Source organism: Narcine bancroftii, chromosome 1 (assembly GCF_036971445.1).
Source record: "Narcine bancroftii isolate sNarBan1 chromosome 1, sNarBan1.hap1, whole genome shotgun sequence".
NCBI classification, from domain to species: domain Eukaryota; kingdom Metazoa; phylum Chordata; class Chondrichthyes; order Torpediniformes; family Narcinidae; genus Narcine; species Narcine bancroftii.
Window position 1 is genome coordinate 323,599,482 of NC_091469.1, and position 20,489 is coordinate 323,619,970.

Below are 20,489 nucleotides of genomic sequence, written 5' to 3' on the forward strand. Positions count from 1 at the left end.
AGGATGCAAAAGTATGAAAAGATCCATTAGGCGTTGAGCAATTTCCATTTTAACATGTAATGGGAAAGGTGAAAATATATTCAACTTTAATTCTGTGACATATCAGACATCATTGACCACAAACTGAGCATGATCAATATTGCAGGTTATACCCACAGACGTGACCGGGAAACAAAGAAAAGAAGGTGTTTTGATATTAATTAAATTTCTGCAGTGTTATAAGGAGAACATATCAGTAAGGGCAGGTCGGCAATAGAGATGTTGAGTGGAATAAAAGTTGAATGGAAGAGGTTGCATAGGTTTGCAGGGTTTTTTTGTGTGTGTCACCCTATCAGAGATACTGCGGTAATTCCACCTATCCCTCCTGCACCTTCTCCGGTATTGATAACTCACTTATTTTTCTCTCTTTCCCAATTCTTACAGAGACCTAAAGCTAAAGTGATTGTCTTTCCACAAATGCTGCCTGATGAGTGAATTGTTTCAAACAACTTCTGTTTTTATTTCACATTTTCAATATCTGGTTTGTTATAAATCTTCAGATAAAATAGCAGAACACACAAACACCAAGATTAAATTTCAATATAAATCTGCAGGAGCAGTATAGTTCTTGGATATAAAGGGAACATTGTAAAACAATTTTCTTGAAAACCATATCCCTGAACATTTAAGAAAACTTGAGAGAATTCTGTGGAATTTTCTGCTCAAGGAAGCAGTAGAGGCTACCTCATTGAATATGCACAGGATACAGTCAGTTAGATTTTTGCATTGTCAGGGAATTATGGTTTTTGGGGTAAAGACAGGTTGGTGGAGCTGAGGGCGTGGTCAAAAGGCCATGATCTAATTGAAAGGTGGAGCATACACGACTGTCCAGGTGGCTCTTCTGCTCCGATATCTTGGTCATTATGTTCATTCTAAGTGAAAACTACTGGAGCAGGTGGAGTTCAATGAGGGAAAGCTTTGGCCTCAGGAAAATAAATGAGTATTTTATAAATAACATGAAGCTTGGTAAAGTGGATATTAGTGACATTTAACACTACGAGTGCAGAAATCAATAAAAGTGAGTCGATAAATATAAGTTATCAACAAGCTAGAGGTAGTATAAAGGCCAATGAGAAGCAGGTATTTGTTTTGGGGTTAAATTCTTAAAAACTGGAAATTGTATTGCTTGTATACTGAGCTCTGGTTAGATCCCATCTACAGTATTGCATTTAAGTTTGAACTCCACATTGAATATTTGGCCTTTGGATGAATTTACCAGAAGGGTAAAAGTTTTTTTTTAAAACACAAAATGCAGGAGAAGCTCAGCAGATCAAACAGTAAAAGAGCTACCACGGGTTTCAAATTGTGTTTTTATTTCAGTATAGATTTAAAAAAAGAGATAAGCTTATCGAAGTGCTTTAAAGTGATTAAAAGATTTAAGAAGCTATTTATAAACTATATTCCACAAAGGATGCTAAACAAGGTAACATAAGCGTGTAAATTTCTGTAAGGTCCTTCTAGTATGATATCAGAAAGAACAATAGAAATGCTGAGCTTTTGCCTTCTAGCACCCACCCTGCCTCCTTCCCACAAAAGAGATTGCTGAGAAGTTGTTTCAAAACGGTAATTTTTAGGTTTTTCATATTGGGTATAAAAAGTTATGCAAGGAGAACGAGTAGATAAGGTTGACATACACATCAGCCATGTTCTAATTGATGGTGCTAAATGTTATTTTTCTGTTGCCAGCGTATGAAACTTCTCTTTGGGGTTGCACAAAGCAAAAATGCCTTGTTTGTGTCAATGTTTAATCGCAACATTGATTTGCCACAGAATATGAAGTGCGCTGCTACTTAAAATTTAGGCATATAGCACATTAACAGGACCGTCTGGCCCACAAGCCTGTGCCGCCCAAATACCACAATTACCCTACCTCCCCTGCACATTTTGAAAGATGGGAGGAAACCCAGGCAGACATGGGGAGAATGTACTGTTACAAGCCCAGAGGATTCCAAAACCCAGCAGTAATAGAAATTCACCAAGACAATGGTTACTTAAACAAAAGTTGCTTTTAATTTTCTTTAAACGTAATAACAGGGTCAATCTTTAAACTTATTACTATTAACTTTACCCCCTTCTAATTCTAAGCACACATGTATGTAATGTGTATATGTTCAGGAAAGTTCTCTCTTTCACTGTCCAATCATTCACTTTTCACTTCTCCAAGTTCACTAATTTATCAGGCAATTCTCATACTGTGCACAAAATTCAACATTTATAATTTCCACCAGGCTCTTGTGCTTAAAGTTAAATGGTTATTGCTCATTAAGGTACTTGTTGGTTTCAGAGAGAAATTTGTTGCTCGTTGGACATACACAAACTGATTTCCTCTGATCAGTCACTTCAGTGTCTTGCCGAAGAAACTTTCCCCATTGTGGGTTTTCCAAATGATAACCTCTTCTTCCAAGTCACCACAGAATTCCTCTTGTTTCCCTTATTTCGGAGAAAGACTCTAGCTAACCATTTCCTCTTGTGAGGACTACACGGGTCTTGAACAGGCTGAATTCAGAACTCGCAACCTGTCTCCAAATTGGGTTTTTCAACAAGCTTGCCATTTTGCAGCCTCAACTGCTGCTGGAGAACTGACTTCTCTCCCCGATTCAAAGATCCATCGTGATGAATAGTGCGTCTGGGAAAGAATTTGGCAAAAGACCAGAGGTAGCAATGCATGAATGATTCAACGCACTTCTTGGGAAGATGGGTTTGGATTGGGGAGGGAAGCATTTTTGAAACTTAGGAGAGAAAGCAAGTGTAGCATTAGCTTGCAAGGGCTTAGTTCAGGATAGTGTTTTTTTGAGCAGAGAATATTCAAAGAAGGGGGACGTAGTAACCAAGGAAAGAAAACTATTCATAATATCTGATAAAATGGGAACAGCAAAACGAAGATAGGTGGTAGACAATTTGGGGAATTAGTTCAAGGAAATTGGAAATTGGTCTTACGAATAAGATTCAGGTTAGAGGCGGGCATCTGGAGTGAAGAGAGGAACTGCAGAAAGATTTGTTCAGAGTTTTGTGGGTGGGAAACTTGGTGGAAGTTTGAGCTAGTCAGCTTGAGATAGGTAAGGAAGTTGCAGAAGAGCTTATAAGCTGGTTCTTGTTATGTCTCAGAAGCCGATCAGGCTCTTATGCAAGATTGCAATTTATTTTAAGACTGCAGGATGGGAAGGAAACCAGGAGCAGTAAATGAATTTGTTAGATGAGAGAAAAGCTTGATGGTGCTTTCATTTCTGCAATTGAATTTCAGAGGGGTCAATTGCCTAACTTCCTCTGAATGTCAGCGAACTGAGATGGAGGCTATACTGAGGGACTGGCAGGATGAAAGAGGACAATAGTTCAATGAGGTCCATAAGTTTTTGATTCTCATCATTTTCCCTTAATTTGCAATTTCCTCATATTTGAGGAAAAGAAGATAAAAGCCCTTTATCAGTTAGATTAGTAATTTAATTACAAAATGTGGTGTTTTCTTCCTAGGATACAGCAGCTAAAACAGATGTTGGAAGACACTACATCAGACAGTCAGAGTTCCAGTTCCTCTGATTCCAGAGACAGGCACAAGAAGAAGAAAAAAAGAAAAGAGAAGAGAAAGAAAAAGAAAAAAAAAAAGCACAAGGCCAGAAAATCAAGTGACAGTTGAGAATAAGGTGAAAAGACGTGAATGTTGTTTTTTAAGCCAAAAGTGAAAAATGGAACATCAACAAGAATTTATTCTAAACATTTTTAGAAAGATGGAAAAGAAACAGAAATTCAACAAACTTTAACACTTTGACTTGATGGTTGAGGTTACTCTTATAAAGCATGGCTTGCTATATACAGACCCTATATTTTACCTTCTGATCCTCTACCCATTCTGAGAATATTTTCAATATAATAGTTGTACCTGATGAAAAATAGCATTTGGTTCTTGTACTAAAGAAGTGTACATCTATCTTGTTTCAGTGGAAATAAAAAAAATAATACTTCTTTACAGACTTAGTGAAATAATTCTTATCTTGTTTTCTTGCAGAGGGTGTTATAGAAATTATAAGGACAGCAAGGGCAATAGCAATATTAATCTTGACAGTTTTTTTTAATAATGGGAATATAGTGTGGATTTTGGAGGGTCACATGGCCTCGAGCCTGGTGAGAATGTGGATTGTAGAGGGTCATGTGACTTCTCCGTCTGGGACCTTCTCCAAAGTTGCATCACCTGCCAATCATGTTTGGACTCTGCCCACCCATTGGTGCACACCTGACCATTGGCCCCTTTAAGGACCTTGTCATTACCTGGGCTGGATCCTCCATCTTACCGCACTATAATGTCCAACATGTACCATGGCACTTCTTTCGCTCTTTGGCTCTGAGATGAACCCTGCTGTGGACAACACTGAATGAGTCATTGGTAAAGTGAGCACTACTTGGGGATTGGGGCTGTTGTATATTGTTGTTATAGATGGCATCTGAACCGTGCCATCATTAAACAATGAATAGTCCTTGGTCTGTATAAACAGTGTGACAGAGTATATAAATATGTTTTTGGGAGATAAATTGGAAAAGGTTTGTTAGAGTAGGTTACATACAAACACTGTAAAACAGATCTTATTTGAAATACTGGAGCTCTGCTAATGCTAGACATATCGGCTCCACAGCTTTTTGCAAGAGCTTTGGAGAGTGCTCAAGAGATTTCACTAATGGATTGTTGTTTACAAAAGGCAACAGATGAAAGATCTTGTTGAAGCTGCAGATTGTCTGGAAGAGAGCTTGCTTTTCTAAGAAGATCATGTGGTTTTGCAAGCAGAGGGAGTCAAACAGGTTTTCTCTCTCAGAGAGAGAGACTTCTACAGTGTTACAGCCAGCAGAAGCTGGAAGTGTAACAGGACAAGCTGGCAAGCTTGTGGAAAGTCCCATTTGGAAGTGCTTTGTTCAGCCTGGTCAAAGCCCTTGTGGTTCATGCAAGAGGTGACCTGAAAGAAAGAGGTTATCATCTGGAAACCCTGAAGGGACAAGCTTCATCAACAAGACACTGAAGTGGCTGATGGAAGTACATCAGTTGTGGATGTTCTGGAACAACAAATCTCTCTCTGAAAACTTGACAAGAAACTTCCTGAGCAGTAACCATTTACTTTTCAAGCTCCAAAGCCTGGTGAACTTTATAAATGTAAAATTCTGTGCACAGTTTAAGAATTGCCTGCAATCAGTGAACTTGGAATGAGAAGTGAGATTGTCCTGTGAACCAAAGAACTTTTCTGAACTTACACACACACACACACACACACACACACACACACACACACACACACACACACACACACACACACACACACACACACACACACACACACACACGGTTTAAGTTTGGTTTGTTATAGTGTGATTCTGTTTTCATGTTTAAAGATAATTAAAAGCAACTTTTGTTTAAGTAACCATTTGTCTTGGTGAATATCTATTGCTGCTGGGTTTTAAGGTCCTCTGGGCTTGTAACAACAGTATCAGTATTATTAAGTCTGATGTGACTGGATTGTACTATGCTTGTGAGAGTAAGCAATTACTGGTATCTGTAGTGGTAAGTCCACCGTGACTGGTTGCTTTGTGTTGTGTGATTGAGAATACTTGCATGTGTTATCCCTTTTGCTATCCCCTTCAATAAATATTATTTTTGCATTCAGCCTGTGTTCAGACCCACTATTCTTTGAACCCACTGAACTTTTCCCTTCCCACACAACAGGGGTGTTATGAAATATTGTTTTGTATCAGCCTAACTTTCTTCAATAACAGTGCCTTCTCATGTTCTAAGCAAAGCAAAGCAAGCTTCTGCCCCTATTCAAGTTATAAAGTTAGATAGGTTTTGGATATTGTTAAATGAATCATAACTTGGATTATTAACTTTTTCAAGAAAATCATTGTTACCTGGCCCACATATATCCTTTGACTTAAAGTCACTGAAAGATAATTGTCCTGTCATGTATCTAAGGATTCATTTTGTAATCATACACAATTTGGATGTACATTACTTGGTAAGCACATCCATTCCTTCTCTTGCAATGTCACAGAAGGTCAGCTTATTGGTTTTTAATTGTTTAAACAGTACCCTGGATATATGTGCCAATTTTATATAATTTCAGCTAATTCACATAGTTCAGACAGTGTGGCAGGAAAGTGAGGGTTAAAATATAGATCAAGTAAGTGGCAGGACAAAATAGACTTACAAATATACTGGCAAGCACGTTTGCTCTCACTCCCTACCACAAAGTGTAGCTGCAGATCCTGAAGGCTCCCTTGCCTGCCACCAGTGACTATCAGAAAGGAAATGAAGTTTGAAGTTTTAAGGAAAAGTAAACCAAACGCGAGAAGTGGTGGCATTTTTCTTTCATACATTTATATTGCTAGATTATCTTGTATTTGTTATCTATCCTTAACTGCCTTGGGAAGATACAATCTTGAACCTTTGCAGTCTTGGTGAAGGGACCAACGGAGAACTCTTGAGTCGGCTTTCCAGAATTTTATCCCAGTGAATTTGGAGAACAGCATTTGATGTGTATGCCAAATTCATGTTGACTTAGTGGGAAAGAATGCAGGTTTTGAATCTGCAGGGAATCGGAGACAGGTTGCTCCAGTGCATTTTGAAAATAATATATCCTGCAGGACAACATGCAAATGTAAGTTGTGTAGCGCAATAGCAAAGATATTGTTGGGTCACAAGTATTTCTTGATGTCACTAAATTGTTTGGAGATGTGATTAGGATTTAAGAAGGAAATCAGGATGGATCATCAGCGAGGCTTGTGATGAAGATGCCCAATTGTTTTGATGGTGACAAAGGTCAAGTACTCTATTTTTGTTCTCTGGTTATCTCACCTTTCTCCCAAACTCCATCATTCATGCATACCCCAAGAATTGGCCCACCCAGTCGCAGTGCTTCTCTGCCTGCTACCTGAGAGGATGTGAGCTCATGCTGCAATGCCTGGTTGGAGAAATAGCAGGAATGTTAACTTCCATTTGCTTGTGATATCTCCTGGTTAGCTAATGTACAGCTTTTAAATGAATCTGTGCACAGGAGCATATGGATTCAACATTGCGTCTGACTGCTCAACCATTTAACATTCCTTGCTTTATTGGGATCTTCAAGGCATCTTAATGGAGAGAGGAGAAAAACATGTATCTACTGGAAAGAACAGATTCCCGAATTCTTCCAGTCTTCATACTCCATCCAAATACAGTTTTTTCAGGGAGCTATGAAGGCACCTACAATTTTTTTACTCTCTTTCCTAAAGAGCAAAAGAGTTAGAATGAATATATAGGGACAAAGTAGCTGAATTCTAGCAGTGAGATCAATGTATTATTTCCCTATAATACTGAAATGAATTTTAGTTATATAATTAAAAAACTACACTGAGTTGCCTTGGTCACTGGATGTTCATAATAATGAGCTGAAAACTCAACCTGACTCATTCACTTCCAGGAGTAAAATGTTACCCAGCATTGTTGGGCACAGGGATCTGGGGTCCAAGATTCTTTTATTGAAATTGCCATCTATCTGCCAGGAGGCAAAGAGTTGCCAGTAGTGTTGCTCAGTGCCCCCTTGCAGCAAGAGAGAAAAAGAAGCAAAAGAGAGTTCCTTCAGAGTACTGAGCATCCATGGATTCACCTCTAGTACTCCTGTGGCCTCTAGCCACACACACTCCTGTTCAATCCATTGGCAACCCGAGTTCTAGATCCAATCCTTCGACGTGATCAGGAAGCCTTCAGCACCCAAGGCCCTTCGAGAGCACTTTGGCACCCTCTTGAATCCCAGTTCCGATACCTGGTTCCCATGAGCCAGTCTCCAGCAGCCCCACACCCCATACAGCTTCCCTGACTGCGTCGTCCGCAGCCTGTGTGGGTGTCCCTCAGCCACTGAGTTCCTTGCTATGGTCACCGCCCTCTCGGGTGATCTATTTTGCCTCTCCTTCTCAACCTGGGGGGGGTGGCATCTCCCTGTTTATGGTGCCCTGCACCAGTCTGCTGTTGCCCAGAGTCTGCAACCCCTCATGGCTGCTGCCGAGCATAGGCGTCGCCATCTTAGGCACAGACCTGTAGTTGCAGGATTTTACTAGAAAAACACTGTTGACTCCTTTTACAGGCTGTTTAAATTATGTCCAGAGCCACTGACATGAGGATCAAGCTGTGTCTCTGTTCTCCCATCTGCTGGGCCTCCACCTGCAGAAATGCTGCTTTCACTGCAGCCCCCTATTTTCCTGGTGGTTCATCCTCTTCTCTTTGGCTTGGCTTCGCGGACGAAGATTTATGGAGGGGGTAAAAAGTCCACGTCAGCTGCAGGCTCGTTTGTGGCTGACAAGTCTGATGCGGGACAGGCAGACACGATTGCAGCGGTTGCAGGTGAAAATTGGTTGGTTGGGGTTGGGTGTTGGGTTTTTCCTCCTTTGCCTTTTGTCAGTGAGGTGGGCTCTGCGGTCTTCTTCAAAGGAGGTTGCTGCCCGCCAAACTGAGGCGCCAAGATGCACGGTTTGAGGCGTTATCAGCCCACTGGCGGTGGTCAATGTGGCAGGCACCAAGAGATTTCTTTAGGCACCTTTTCTTTGGTGCACCTCTGTCACGGTGGCCAGTGGAGAGCTCGCCATATAACACGATCTTGGGAAGGCGATGGTCCTCCATTCTGGAGACGTGACCCATAGGAAGTCATGTTGCAGATACATAAATTTTAGTAATGTCACACATGAGCAATTCTGGTTTCCCCATTACAGGAAAGATGTGGAGGCTTTGGATAGGGTACAATGGAGATTTACCAGGGCTTAAAGGAGAGACTGGACAAACTTGGGTTGTTTACTCTGGAGTGTTGGGAAACTGAGGGGAGTCCTCACAGAAGTTTATAAGAAGAATAGACTGGATAAACAGTCAGAATTTTTTTCCCCAAGATAATGTCAGCTGCTTGAGGACATGTGTTTAAGGTGAGGTAGGAAATGTTTAAAGAGTGGTGCAGTTGGTGTAGTGGTTAGTGCAATGCTGTTACAGCGCCAGCGGTTGTGAACGGGGTTCAAATCCTGAGCTGTCTGTATGGAGTTTGTACGTTCTCCCCGTGTCTGTGTGTTTCCACTGGGTACTCTGATTTCTTCCCACCATTCAAACATAACGGGGTTGTGGGTGTTAATTGGGCAGCAGGGGCTCGTGGGCTGAAAGGGCCTGTTACCATGCTGTATGTCTAAATTTTAAAAATAATATTAAACGTGCAGGGCAAAATTTCATACACAGAAAGATGTAGGTTGCTGGAATGGGCTTCGAAGAGTAGTCGAGGAAGCAGGTATGATCATGGTTTTTAAGAGTTTTCAACTTGGCACATAGAGAGGCAATAAAACAATGCATGAGCAAGTAGCAGAAAAATTCAGTTTATTTCGGCAACGGATTCAGCGCAAACATCATGGGCCAAAGGACCTATTTGTATGCTTATTGCTTGATGTTCTTTTTCATTTTTTAACCACATGCAATGGGAAACCAAAAAGGAAGATTGATGAAGTTGTACATTTATATTGTGTATCAAAAATAGGCATTTAAATAAATTGTTATCTTAGACAAATCAAAGTATTTTGGAGTCAATTGTATAATTTGGGGATAAGAAATGTTACAAAGATGCACTAAAGCCTCCCTGAAGTTGCTTGACATAGTCACGACCACCTGGGAAACACTGGCATAAAACCGTCCTACCTTGTGCCTTAACCACATGAGCTGTCAAGATTACAAAGCAAGGTGCATTGCTGAAACACAACATAAGGCGCAAGTCCAGAGCCACCAGCGCAACAACTTCAGTGCCGACACGTGTCTATCCAACATGTGCCAGGACATTTCGTGCCTGAACTGGCTTGACCAGTCATCGTCGGGCACACTGCACCCAATCTTAAAGTGACTTATGGTGTCAGGGTCTTCATCAACGATGATGGACAACTGACATCATTTGAAGTGAGTCAGGTAAACAACCATTTTGTATGTTGCAAGACTTTCAAGAAAAGTACTGCCAAAAAAGGAGCAGATAATTTGTTTAACCTACATCAGCATACAGGAGGGAGATTGAAAACTTGGCTGAATGGTGCACCAACAACAACCTTGCACTCAATGTCACCAAAACCAAGGAGCTGATTGTAGACTTCAGGAAGGAAAACTAGAGGAGTATGATCCAGTGATCATTGGGGGATCAGAGGTAGAGAGGATTATCACATTTAAATTCCTGGGGCACACCATCTTGGAGGACCTTTACTGGACCCAACACGCCAATGTTATCATGAAGAAAGCACATCAGCTCCTCTACTTCAGGTGTTTGCAGAGGTTCAGTATGACATTAGACACCTTGACAAACCTCTACAGATGTATGTATAATGGAAAGTGTGTAATCCGGCTGCATCATGGCCTGGTTTGGAGACACCAATACCTCTGAAGCGGAGAGCCCTGCAAACTGTAGTGGACCAGCCTGGAACATCACAGGCAAAACCCTCCCCACCATCAAGAAAATCTACAATGGAATGCAGCTGTCAGAGAGCAACAGCAATCATCACCCAGCACACATTCTGTTCTCGCTGCTACCATCAGGAAAGAGGTCGAGGTGCCACAAGACTCGCACCACCAGGTTCAGAAACAGCTGCTCCCCCTCCACCATCAGACTCCTCAACAAGAAACTCAATCCGAGACTCATTTAAAGAATCTTATTCTGCACATTATTTATTGCAGTGTAGCAGCCCGCACGCAGACACATGACTGCCCCCCAAAATGGCCAATGAAAGCGGCGACCAGGCGGATGACCTGGGGATGACACCAACCATCATCTCAGATGACCTCCGCACAGCGGGAAGATGGGGAATTCTGGCGGAAACACCAGCCAATCCCTCTGATGACGCGGGGCTCTGATGTCAGCACCTGGGGCCCATATAAGTACGACAGCCAGAGCAATAAACCAGTCTCATTTTCCAAGCCTTTTGTGTGCGTGCAGTTCTTCTCCATGCTCGCCTACCGCGAACGCTACAACAGAATTTTATTTTCTGTATTAGTAGCCTTTTTATATTTCTCTGTTTACATTTCTCTTTTTTTTGTATATGCATCTTTTCTTGAGTACAGTTTACCCTAATGATAAATGAAAATTCTGCCTGCCCGCAGAAAAAAAGAATCTCAGGGTTGTATGTGGTGTTATGCATGTACCCTGACAAGGCTAAATGTTGACTGGTACAGCATATTTATATATTATGCTATTTAATTCAATTAAACTTTATTAAGTTGTAATAAATTATCTAGTGCACAAATTAGGTGTAGGAGATCCTGCATGATGATGTTCTGTCCAAATTTGTGTTGTGCATACTGAGGAGCCACTTCCATTGTTTTGGTCCTGTGACAGAGTATATAGATGTGTTTTGTGAAGATAAATTGGGAAAGGTTTGTTAGAGTAGGTTACATTCAAACATTTTAAAACAGATCTTATTTGAAATACTGGAGCCCTGCCCCATGCTAGATATATCAGCTCCACAGCTTTTGCAAGAGCTCTGGAGAGTGCCCAAGAGAGTTCATGAATGGATTGTTGTTTACAAAAGGCAACAGTTGTTGGAGCCGCAGATTGTCTGGAGCTGTTCTAAGAAGATCATGTGGTTTTGCAAGCAGAGAGATTTAAACAGGTTTTCTCTCAGAGAGAGAGAGACACACACACACACACACACACACACACACACACACACACACACACACACACACACACACACACACACACACACACACAGATCACTTGTACAGTGTTGCAGCCAGCAACAGCAGCTGGGACTGGAACAGGACAAGCTGGCAAGCTTGTGGAAACCCCATGTGGAAGACAGGTTGTAAGTGCTTGATTCAGCCTGCTCAAAGCCCTTGTGGTTCATGCAGGAGAAGAGGACTGGCTGTCTAATGTTTCACTTGGAATAAGAGAAACAAAGAGGAACTCTGTGGTGACCTGGAAGAAAGAGGTCATCATCTGGAAAACCCTGAAGGGAGCAAGTTTCGTCACCAAGACACTGAGGTGGCAGGGTGTCCATCGTACGACAAATCTCTCTCTGAAAACCGACAAGAACATTCCTGAACAGTAACCATTTACCTTTCGAGCACCAAAGCCTGGTGAACTTTATAAATGTTAAAAATTCTGTGCACAGTATAAGAATTGCCTGCAACCAGTGAACTTGGAGGAATGGACTGTGAACCAAAAAACTTTTCTGAACTTACACACCCATTACATACACATGTACTTAGAATTAGAAGGGGGTTAAGTTAGGTCAGTTAAGTCAATAATGATAAGTTAAAATTTGATTCTGTTTTCATGTTTAAAGATAATTAAAAACAACTGTAGTTTAAGTAACCATTTGTCTTGGTGAATATCTATTGCTACTGGATTTTGGGGTCCTTTGGGCTTGCAACAGTCCGCACATATGATCTGCAAAGACCATGCAGAAGAAGGCATTGATAATGTGCCTTGCTAGAAATGATCCTAGTCATGATATTAAGACTGTCGCGATTGCTCTCTTGGACCTTGTATTTCCATTCTGAAGGCTCAGCATTACGTTGGCTAAAAGCAAATGGAACTTTAATCAGTTATCACTTTGAGTTAAGTATATCGCCAACGAGCAATAGGTGAAATGTATACAAATTTAGAATGCCTGACTATAGTTTTATTGAATGTATGCTCATACATAGAAGAGACCACCTATGTGTTTCAAAAGAATGATAAATGAAATGGCTGAGGGATAAATCATATTGTTGGTGCTGAGACTTTGATTTTTTTTCACATCCTTTGGCAGTTAATTTTGTTCTTCAAATTTCTTGGACGGTAAGGCAATTGGACCTTGTGATTAATGTGACTAATAACACTGGACAACAATTTTTCCAAAAGATTTGCTTCCTGAATAAATATTGAGGATTAAGATAGACAACTTCAAGCTGTACACAAAGATAATTTCAAATTTGCTGTATCACGTAGAAAGTTGGAAAACATTAAATTAACTTTTTATTGAATTTCACGTTTAATCGCATAATGCTGTTGACACATTGCGCGAGTTCAACTGACCTAAAAATGTTTTGCCTCTGATTTTTGTTTGTACTCAGCATCTGATGCGTCTCGTGCTGGTGTCCAACAATAGTCGGCCAGCATTGATAGATTCCAGTTGACCAGATACCACTTTTCCACAATCGCAATGTCCTGGTGAAACCTTTCACCGTGTTCATTACTGACTGTACCAAGATCAGCAGGGAAGGAGTCTGAGTGTGAACGCAGAAAATGAATTTTCAACGACATGTTGCACTTCATGGTTTTGAACGATTGAAAGAGACTTAAAATATGACAGGAAATCACAAAAATAAGTTATATCTAAAAAACAGAACATAATAGGAAAATTTCAAGGTGATTTTTTTGTGATCAGCAGCCCAAAATCCATAAAATACACCCAGAAGTGGTCAGGAAGAAAAATCTTTGTTGTCCAGTGTAATTACCACAATTAATGAGGCACAAGGATCGACATGAGATGTGAAACAGGAAAGGGTACATTAAAGTCAACTTTGTAAAAAAAAAAGAGGGAAAAGTTTGGAATAAAGGAGTGTTGGAGGCAAAGAGAAGTAAGTGTTTTTTTTTTAAAATACATTCTCTGTAGCTGGGCAATTATTTTCAGTAACTTGTTTCTCAGCCTCTGTGTAGGTTTGCTGAAACCAACTATAATTGATGCAGAGCCTTTACATTCTGAACAATCAGCCCTAACTCTGAATATTTATGTTTATTCTGTACATCCATAAATATAGGGAGAAATTGACAAGAGGACCAATCTTGTGGAAAGGGAAGTGGGCCATTGACTTGGCGTTATGCTCCCTGACATTTCAGTGTTGGTTAGATTGATCCGCTCTCATCGAGTTAGTACAGTGGATTGCCCCAATTACAATAATGTAGGATGACCACAAGGGAATATTATTCTTTGCAATGGTTCACCAATGTGAGATCCCATCCGTGCACGCGCAGCCATTACATCCATTGACTTGCGAGGAGCAGCACGCGTTTTTGGTGCGGTAGCAAAAAATGTGGAATCAGAGCAGTAGTGCAATCCCAAAAAACCGATAGTGGGCCTGCAGGAGCAGAGCCCTGAGGGAGATCACAAGAGTGCGATCCACAAAATGGAATCAAACTCCCCCGAATGAGCCCTCGGTAGAAGGAGGGGAGCGGTAAAAATTCCAGGACTGCCGGTGGGAGGTTTCCAGGTCCTAATGCAAACTATGAACTTGATGCCTTCAGGAAGGAGCTGATTAAACCTGACCTAAATGTAAGATATGCTCATTTGTGCAGACCATCTAACCCTGTAACGAAATTTCTATTTAGTGACGATCTCAGCAAACAGGTGAAAGATTTGAATGAGCACCAGAGGACAGGGGCTGGCATGGTCAGAGGTCCAAGAGCACAGGCAAGAGAACCTGTTATGTTTCACCCCTATTGCAGGTATCCGGGGGAATTTAAGCGGGTTATCTGAGGCAGTTTTCCGCTCCAAGTGGCTACAACCAGTAGGTCCTTTTTAGGGCAATGCCCTCCATGGAGGCAACAGCAGCAGAATTTTCCCGTTCAACGTGCTTTGCGGAGGTGGCCCCAGAATACACCAGCCGCAGACTAGGTGGGTCGAGGAAGTGAACGCTACGCATTTACGGTTGAGAACTCTTGATAATTACAAGGCTATAAAGGTTGACAGTCAATTAACGCTATTCTGTGATTGATGGTGTAATATTACCACTGATGCCTCTATTCGGCAGACAGTAAAGGGGTATAAAATTGAATTTGACCCACAGAAATCCTCTCCAATAAGGAGGAATGGTCTATATACGTATATGCACAAACCGCAATTGACGGAGGCTGTACATGCCGAGATCATGGCATTAAAAAGGAAAAAAGTTATTGAACATTGTAGTCATGAAAGACACGAGTTTGTATCAAACACCTTCAGGTGACCCAAAAGAGGTGGTGGAACTAGAGTGATACTGAATCTATTGGATCTTAACAAAATGTCTTGTACAGACATTTTAAAATGGATAACATATATTCTGTATTGCCTATGTTACGCAAGGGCTATTACATGGCCTGATAGATTTGCAAGATGCATATTATTCAGTCGCGATCTGCCCACACCACAGGAAGTTCTTAAAATTTTCCTGGAAGGGAGAACTATGGCAGTATAAGGTCTTGCCAAATTGGCTGAACTCGGCACCCAGGGCATTTACCAAGTTACTGAAGATGGTGTTTGCCAAGCTCAGGAAAGAGGGGCACATGGTAATGGGTTACCAAGATAGTACTCTTATCGTGGGCAGATCTTTGAGGAAACAGGAATGGCAGTAGCAGCCACCTTGAGATTATTAAGCAATGTGGGGTTTCTTGTACACCCTGAGAAATCAGTGTTGGTGCCTACCAATAGGTTAAAATTCCTCGGGTTCATTATTGATACAGAAGACATGAGACTTACCCTGCCAGAGGATAAAGCGGCAGAGATCAGGACTGCCTGCAAGAGGGCTCGTGACAGAATGTCGTCCCTCCATAAGAAAGGTGGCCAGGTTAATTGGGAAACTGGTGGTGGCTTTCCCGGCGGTACAACATGGCCCGCTATATTATAGGTTCCTGGAGGAGGGACAAAGTATCTGCTCTTAAGGCAGCCAGGGGACACTTTGACAGGCCCATGAGGCTAACTAGTGAGGCCAGGTCCAACCTAGTATGGCGGATTGACCATATCTCGCGGGCTTACGCGAGGATCAAGCTCAGAAAGGTGGACCTGAAAATCAGGTCAGATGCCAGTGGTGAAGGTTGGGGAGCCACGAATCTAAAGGTCTCTGCTGGGTGCGGATGGATGGACATAGAGCTTGGGGAGGCCTCTAAATCAGTCATCAATTATTTGGAAATGCTAGCGGGGTTTCTAGCACTAAACTCTTTCTGTGTGAGGGAAACTGACATTCATGTACTGCTGAGGTTGGATAACACTTCAGCTTTGGCCTAGATCAATAATATGGAGGTCTTAAATCTCCTTCCTGTAACAAGTTAGCCATTGAGATCTGGCACTGGAGCATTTTGGTTACTGCTCCCTACCTGCCGGGTCGGATCAACATACAGGTGGACCTGATGTCCAGGAAATTCAATTATAGCACTGAGTGGACTCTAGGTAAGAAATATTTTAAACGGCTACCAAACACCTTTGGCATGCCGGAGTTTGATTTGTTTGCTTAATGCCCAGTTTCCGAGGTTCGTGTCCTGGCTGCTGGATCCCCAAGTGGAAGCCATTGACACCTTTACCCTAGACTGGACAAGATTCAACTTTTATGGGTTTGCCCTGCTCACCTTGGTGGCGAAGTAGCTGAATCAGAGATACTGGAAGACGGTGCCTCGGGATTGCTGGTAGTGCCTAACTGGCCTTCCCAATGTTGGTTCCCTGTACTCCTTAGGCTTATGGTGGGGTCTCCATTGATATTCACAAAAAGCAGAGGTCTGCTAACGCAACCGGTGTCAAAGATATCTCATCCATTGCCTCACTTAAGTGGCAGGATCGGAGAGCGAGGATCGACATAAACGCTCTGCAGCCTAGAACTGGACATCCTGCGGGCATCATGGAGAAAGTCTACTCAGAAACAGTATGTCTCCTATGTGGGGAAATGGAAAAAGTACAGTGCACAAATAGGACTGAATGAACAGTCAGCCTCTATTGGAGGCGTACTGTTTTCCAACCGATATGTTCTATGTGCAGGGGGCCAGCTACAGCATGGTGAATGCAGCAAAGAATGTGTTGGCTGCTTTCCTGATGCTCCAGGACTCTGAGCACGAGAAGATGAACCACCCCCTGATCAAAAGAGTTATGAAAGGAGTGTTCCACTTCTGTCCTCCGGTACCCCAATATAAGGATATTTGGGACGTTAAGATTGTTTTGGACTATCTAAGGCTACTGTCACCACCTTCCATTTTGGATTTACGTAGTCTATCCCTTAAGCTGATAATGCTGGTACCCTTGACATTGGCCCAGAGGGTACAAATTTTGTCTCACATTCATATGGACTATATCCGTTGGGAGGGGGATTGTGTCAGCATTCAAGTTACAGATATTTTGAAACATAACAGGCAAGGGAGAATTGGGACAGTGTGGTGATATGTAAGTACACCACTAGGTCACCATGGGTCATCCCGGTGACCTTGTCTATAAAGCAGTCCAGAGCTACAATCTATCCTTCCAGGTTCGTCTTGCAGAGAGACAAGACCTCTTAGTGTACATATTTGTTTTTTAAAGCTGTTTTATACTCGCACTGCTGGTCTGGTTATTGTCAGTACAATTTTCATCGTATGCATACGGGGAAGATGAAAGATTATATGTGTTGGATTGTTTAAAAAGATATGTTGTATATACAAAACATATTAGACTAAGTGAGAAATACCTCTTTATATGCTATAAGAAACTGCATCAGTGCTCTCCTCCCCAAATATTGGCCAGATGGCAGCGGGAGGTAAGAGTGGATATTTCTCAGTTTGGGTCCCATTCAACTAGAGCGATCTCGGCAGCCAATATGGCTGAGGTCCCTATATGAGATATCCTCCAGCAGACAGGATGGGGTAATGAGAGAACCTTTAATAGGTTCTACAATAAACCTTTAAACTCAAAGGGGCCGAGTTTCACGGCTTCCATCCTACATGCGGCAGATTAAATAAGGCCATGGGAAGGGGGACCCATTGAACTGATTATGGTCTGTCGGACCACCCAAAGTGGATAAGCCACTGAGCTACAAACTCTCACATTGGCAAACCAACGTACATTGCGAAGAATAGTGAAGAGTTAAACGAGCACTTGCCTGTGCGAAGTTTGATGATTATTATTCGAGTGATGGGAGTTGGTGAGTCAATGTGCCCACCTCTTCCTCCCCTCTTTTTCTTGTTTATGGATAGAGATGTTTTGGTTGCAATAAACATGTTCAGTCAGAGGTTCGTGTTATGGTTGGTTTGTTTAATATAGCACATTTAAGTTCAGTGGCTTCTCCCCTCTGGACTGTAAAGGAATGGCTGTGCATGCACGGATGGGATCTCGCATTGACTCAGCAACTCCCACTGCTCGAATAATAATCATCAAATTTCGCACAGGAAAGTGCTCGTTTAACTCTTCATTATCCGGTATTGGACACCTCTTCAGTTGCACTCCCTAGTATGAATAGGTGTTTCGGCCTTTTAAACACAAGACACCCTCTGCCAAGACAGGCCCACCCTCAGGCTGGTCAGACCTGGGGGTGTGTCCCATATCCGTTCTTCCTCATTATCATTTGGAGCCCAGATAGGATCCCTCCTTTTTCAGCCAGAGCCATTGACTTCTCATTTCAGCTTTCCTGAGGGCCTGCCCTGAGATTCCTACTTCCCTCAGAAGATTTGGCAACAAATCCTCTGCAACTGACTTCACCCTCACTTTCCAGCCTCGCTCTTCTGCTCCTGTAGTCCTATACATCAACCTGACCCTCTACAATTTCTGCCTCAAATGTTCTTGCCATATTGTTGGAGTGTGTTCCTGTAACAGTTATTTATGGCGGTGAATTTTGTTCCCCCAGTTTATAATATCATATCAATACCATGATGCAAATACCAAGCACTCAGCCATGTGAAACTCTGACATCACCAAGGAGCAATATTGGTGCACAACGGGCTACTGATTAAGTGTCAGCAATAGGAAGTTGGGGTCACACCAATAAGAGCTTTAGACTAGAGCTGTCCGCAAAGTCACTGGAATCAGATAAATCAAAATCTTAACTTGTAGAGTTGCTCCTTAAGACATCATGGGATAGTATAGTGTAAGGGTGAAATTGCAAATAAAATACTGATCTGTCATTTTCAGTACACAAAACAACACAATAGTTTTCACCATGGTAATAAACAGCCTGCTTTTGACTGTCACCCATTTGCATTTTTTTTTCACAACTTTATTTATTCGTTCAACAAGGTTATTACATACAGTAGAAAAAGTACATATTGTGAACAATTTTAAAAAATTATATAAGAAAGAAAAAAGAGAAGAAACACCCCCCTCCCCCTCTCAGCCAGCTCTCTTTAGGAGAGCCAAAAAGAAAGAAAACTAAGATATAGACAAAAAAAGAATTACTAAAATCTGATCAAAGTAAATTTAAATGTAAATATTCTGAATATAAAGACCACTTATTAAGAAAAAAAGAATAATTATAATGTAAAATATACGTGATTTTTTTCCATTACCAAACAAGTTTTCATCTCATTATGCTATCTATTAATATCAATCACATTAGCATTTTCCCATGTACTTTTTTGCTACAGATAAAGCTAAATATACAAAAGCAATCTGAAACTTATCTAATCCCAAATCTTTCAAAGGCTTCAACTTACCCAACAAAAATATTGTCGGATCCAGAAGTATTTTAATCTTATACAAATGTTCCAAAAACAATTGAATTGATTTCCAAAAAATTGTATATGTACACATAACCAAACAGCATGAAAAAAAGTTCCAACTGAATTACCACATCTAAAACAAGAGTCTGATTCACTAAAACCATATTTTTAAAAACTTTTCAGGTGTTAAATACAATTGATGTAAAAAATTGTAATTAACCATTGCATAACAAACATTTATCAATCTAGTAACACTATCATGACAGATATCTAACCAGTCATCCTCAGAAAAAGTAAAGTTGATATCTTTTTCCCACTTAATCTTAGATCTATTCCATCCCTTTTTTTCCATACTCTCCTGTAGTATTTGGTACATCAATGAAATATATCCCACCTTTGGTACAGTCACAAGAAAAGATTCAAATTTAGTCAATTTAGGTAAAGTCATATCTCTACCAAATATTTGTTTTTCTAAAGATCGAAGTTGATAATAAACAAATAAAGAATTCTCATTAATACCAAAATCTTCCCTCGTTTGATTAAAGGATAAAAATTTACCTTCTTTAAAACAATCCCTCAGATTTTTTTATACCTTTAGATTTCCAATGTAATAAACATTGATTATGCATGGAAAAGGAATAAGTTGATTATTATATAATGGTGTTAAAGTCAATAATTTACCTTTAGAACCTATCATTTATTTTTTCTCATCCATCACTTCATTAAATGCTTTAGTATAGGCACATTATATTGTTGTAATAAATTTAAATTCCACTGAAACAAAAATTGATATATTTCAAATTCAAAAATATTCGCCATCTCAATTTTAGCCCAACTAGGGGGCCGTTCCAAATCCATTAAAGAACTAATAAATTTAAATTGAGCTGCCTCATAATAATTTTGAAAATGTGGTAAACGTAATCCTCCTAATGCATATTTCCAGGTTAATTTATTCAAAGCTACTCTCGGAAATTTACCCTTCCCTAAAAATTCGCTAACCATTTTATTTAAATCTCAGAAAAAATTCTAATTATGTAAACACAGAATTGACTTGAACAAATATTGTATACGTGGAAAGATATTCATTTTAATTGTATT

At 40.9% G+C, this 20,489-nt stretch overlaps 1 protein-coding gene across 4 annotated transcripts in view; it reads left to right on the forward strand.

Annotated features, from left to right (window-relative positions):
- The window catches only part of rp9 (RP9 pre-mRNA splicing factor), a 93,949-nt gene that overhangs the window by 23,533 nt on the left and 49,927 nt on the right, over positions 1-20,489 (forward strand). The window contains exon 6 of one of the 4 annotated variants that reach the window (XM_069907422.1): positions 10,721-10,817. The exons of 1 other annotated variant lie outside the window; for it this stretch is intronic. In XM_069907422.1, the coding sequence (XP_069763523.1) occupies positions 10,721-10,802 (82 nt within the window). In that variant the 3' untranslated portion in view covers positions 10,803-10,817. Of the gene's footprint in view, positions 1-3,280; positions 3,389-3,507; positions 5,678-10,720; positions 10,818-20,489 lie in introns of those variants that run through there. 2 more of the 4 variants (XM_069907415.1, XM_069907404.1) reach the window with 2 other exon arrangements.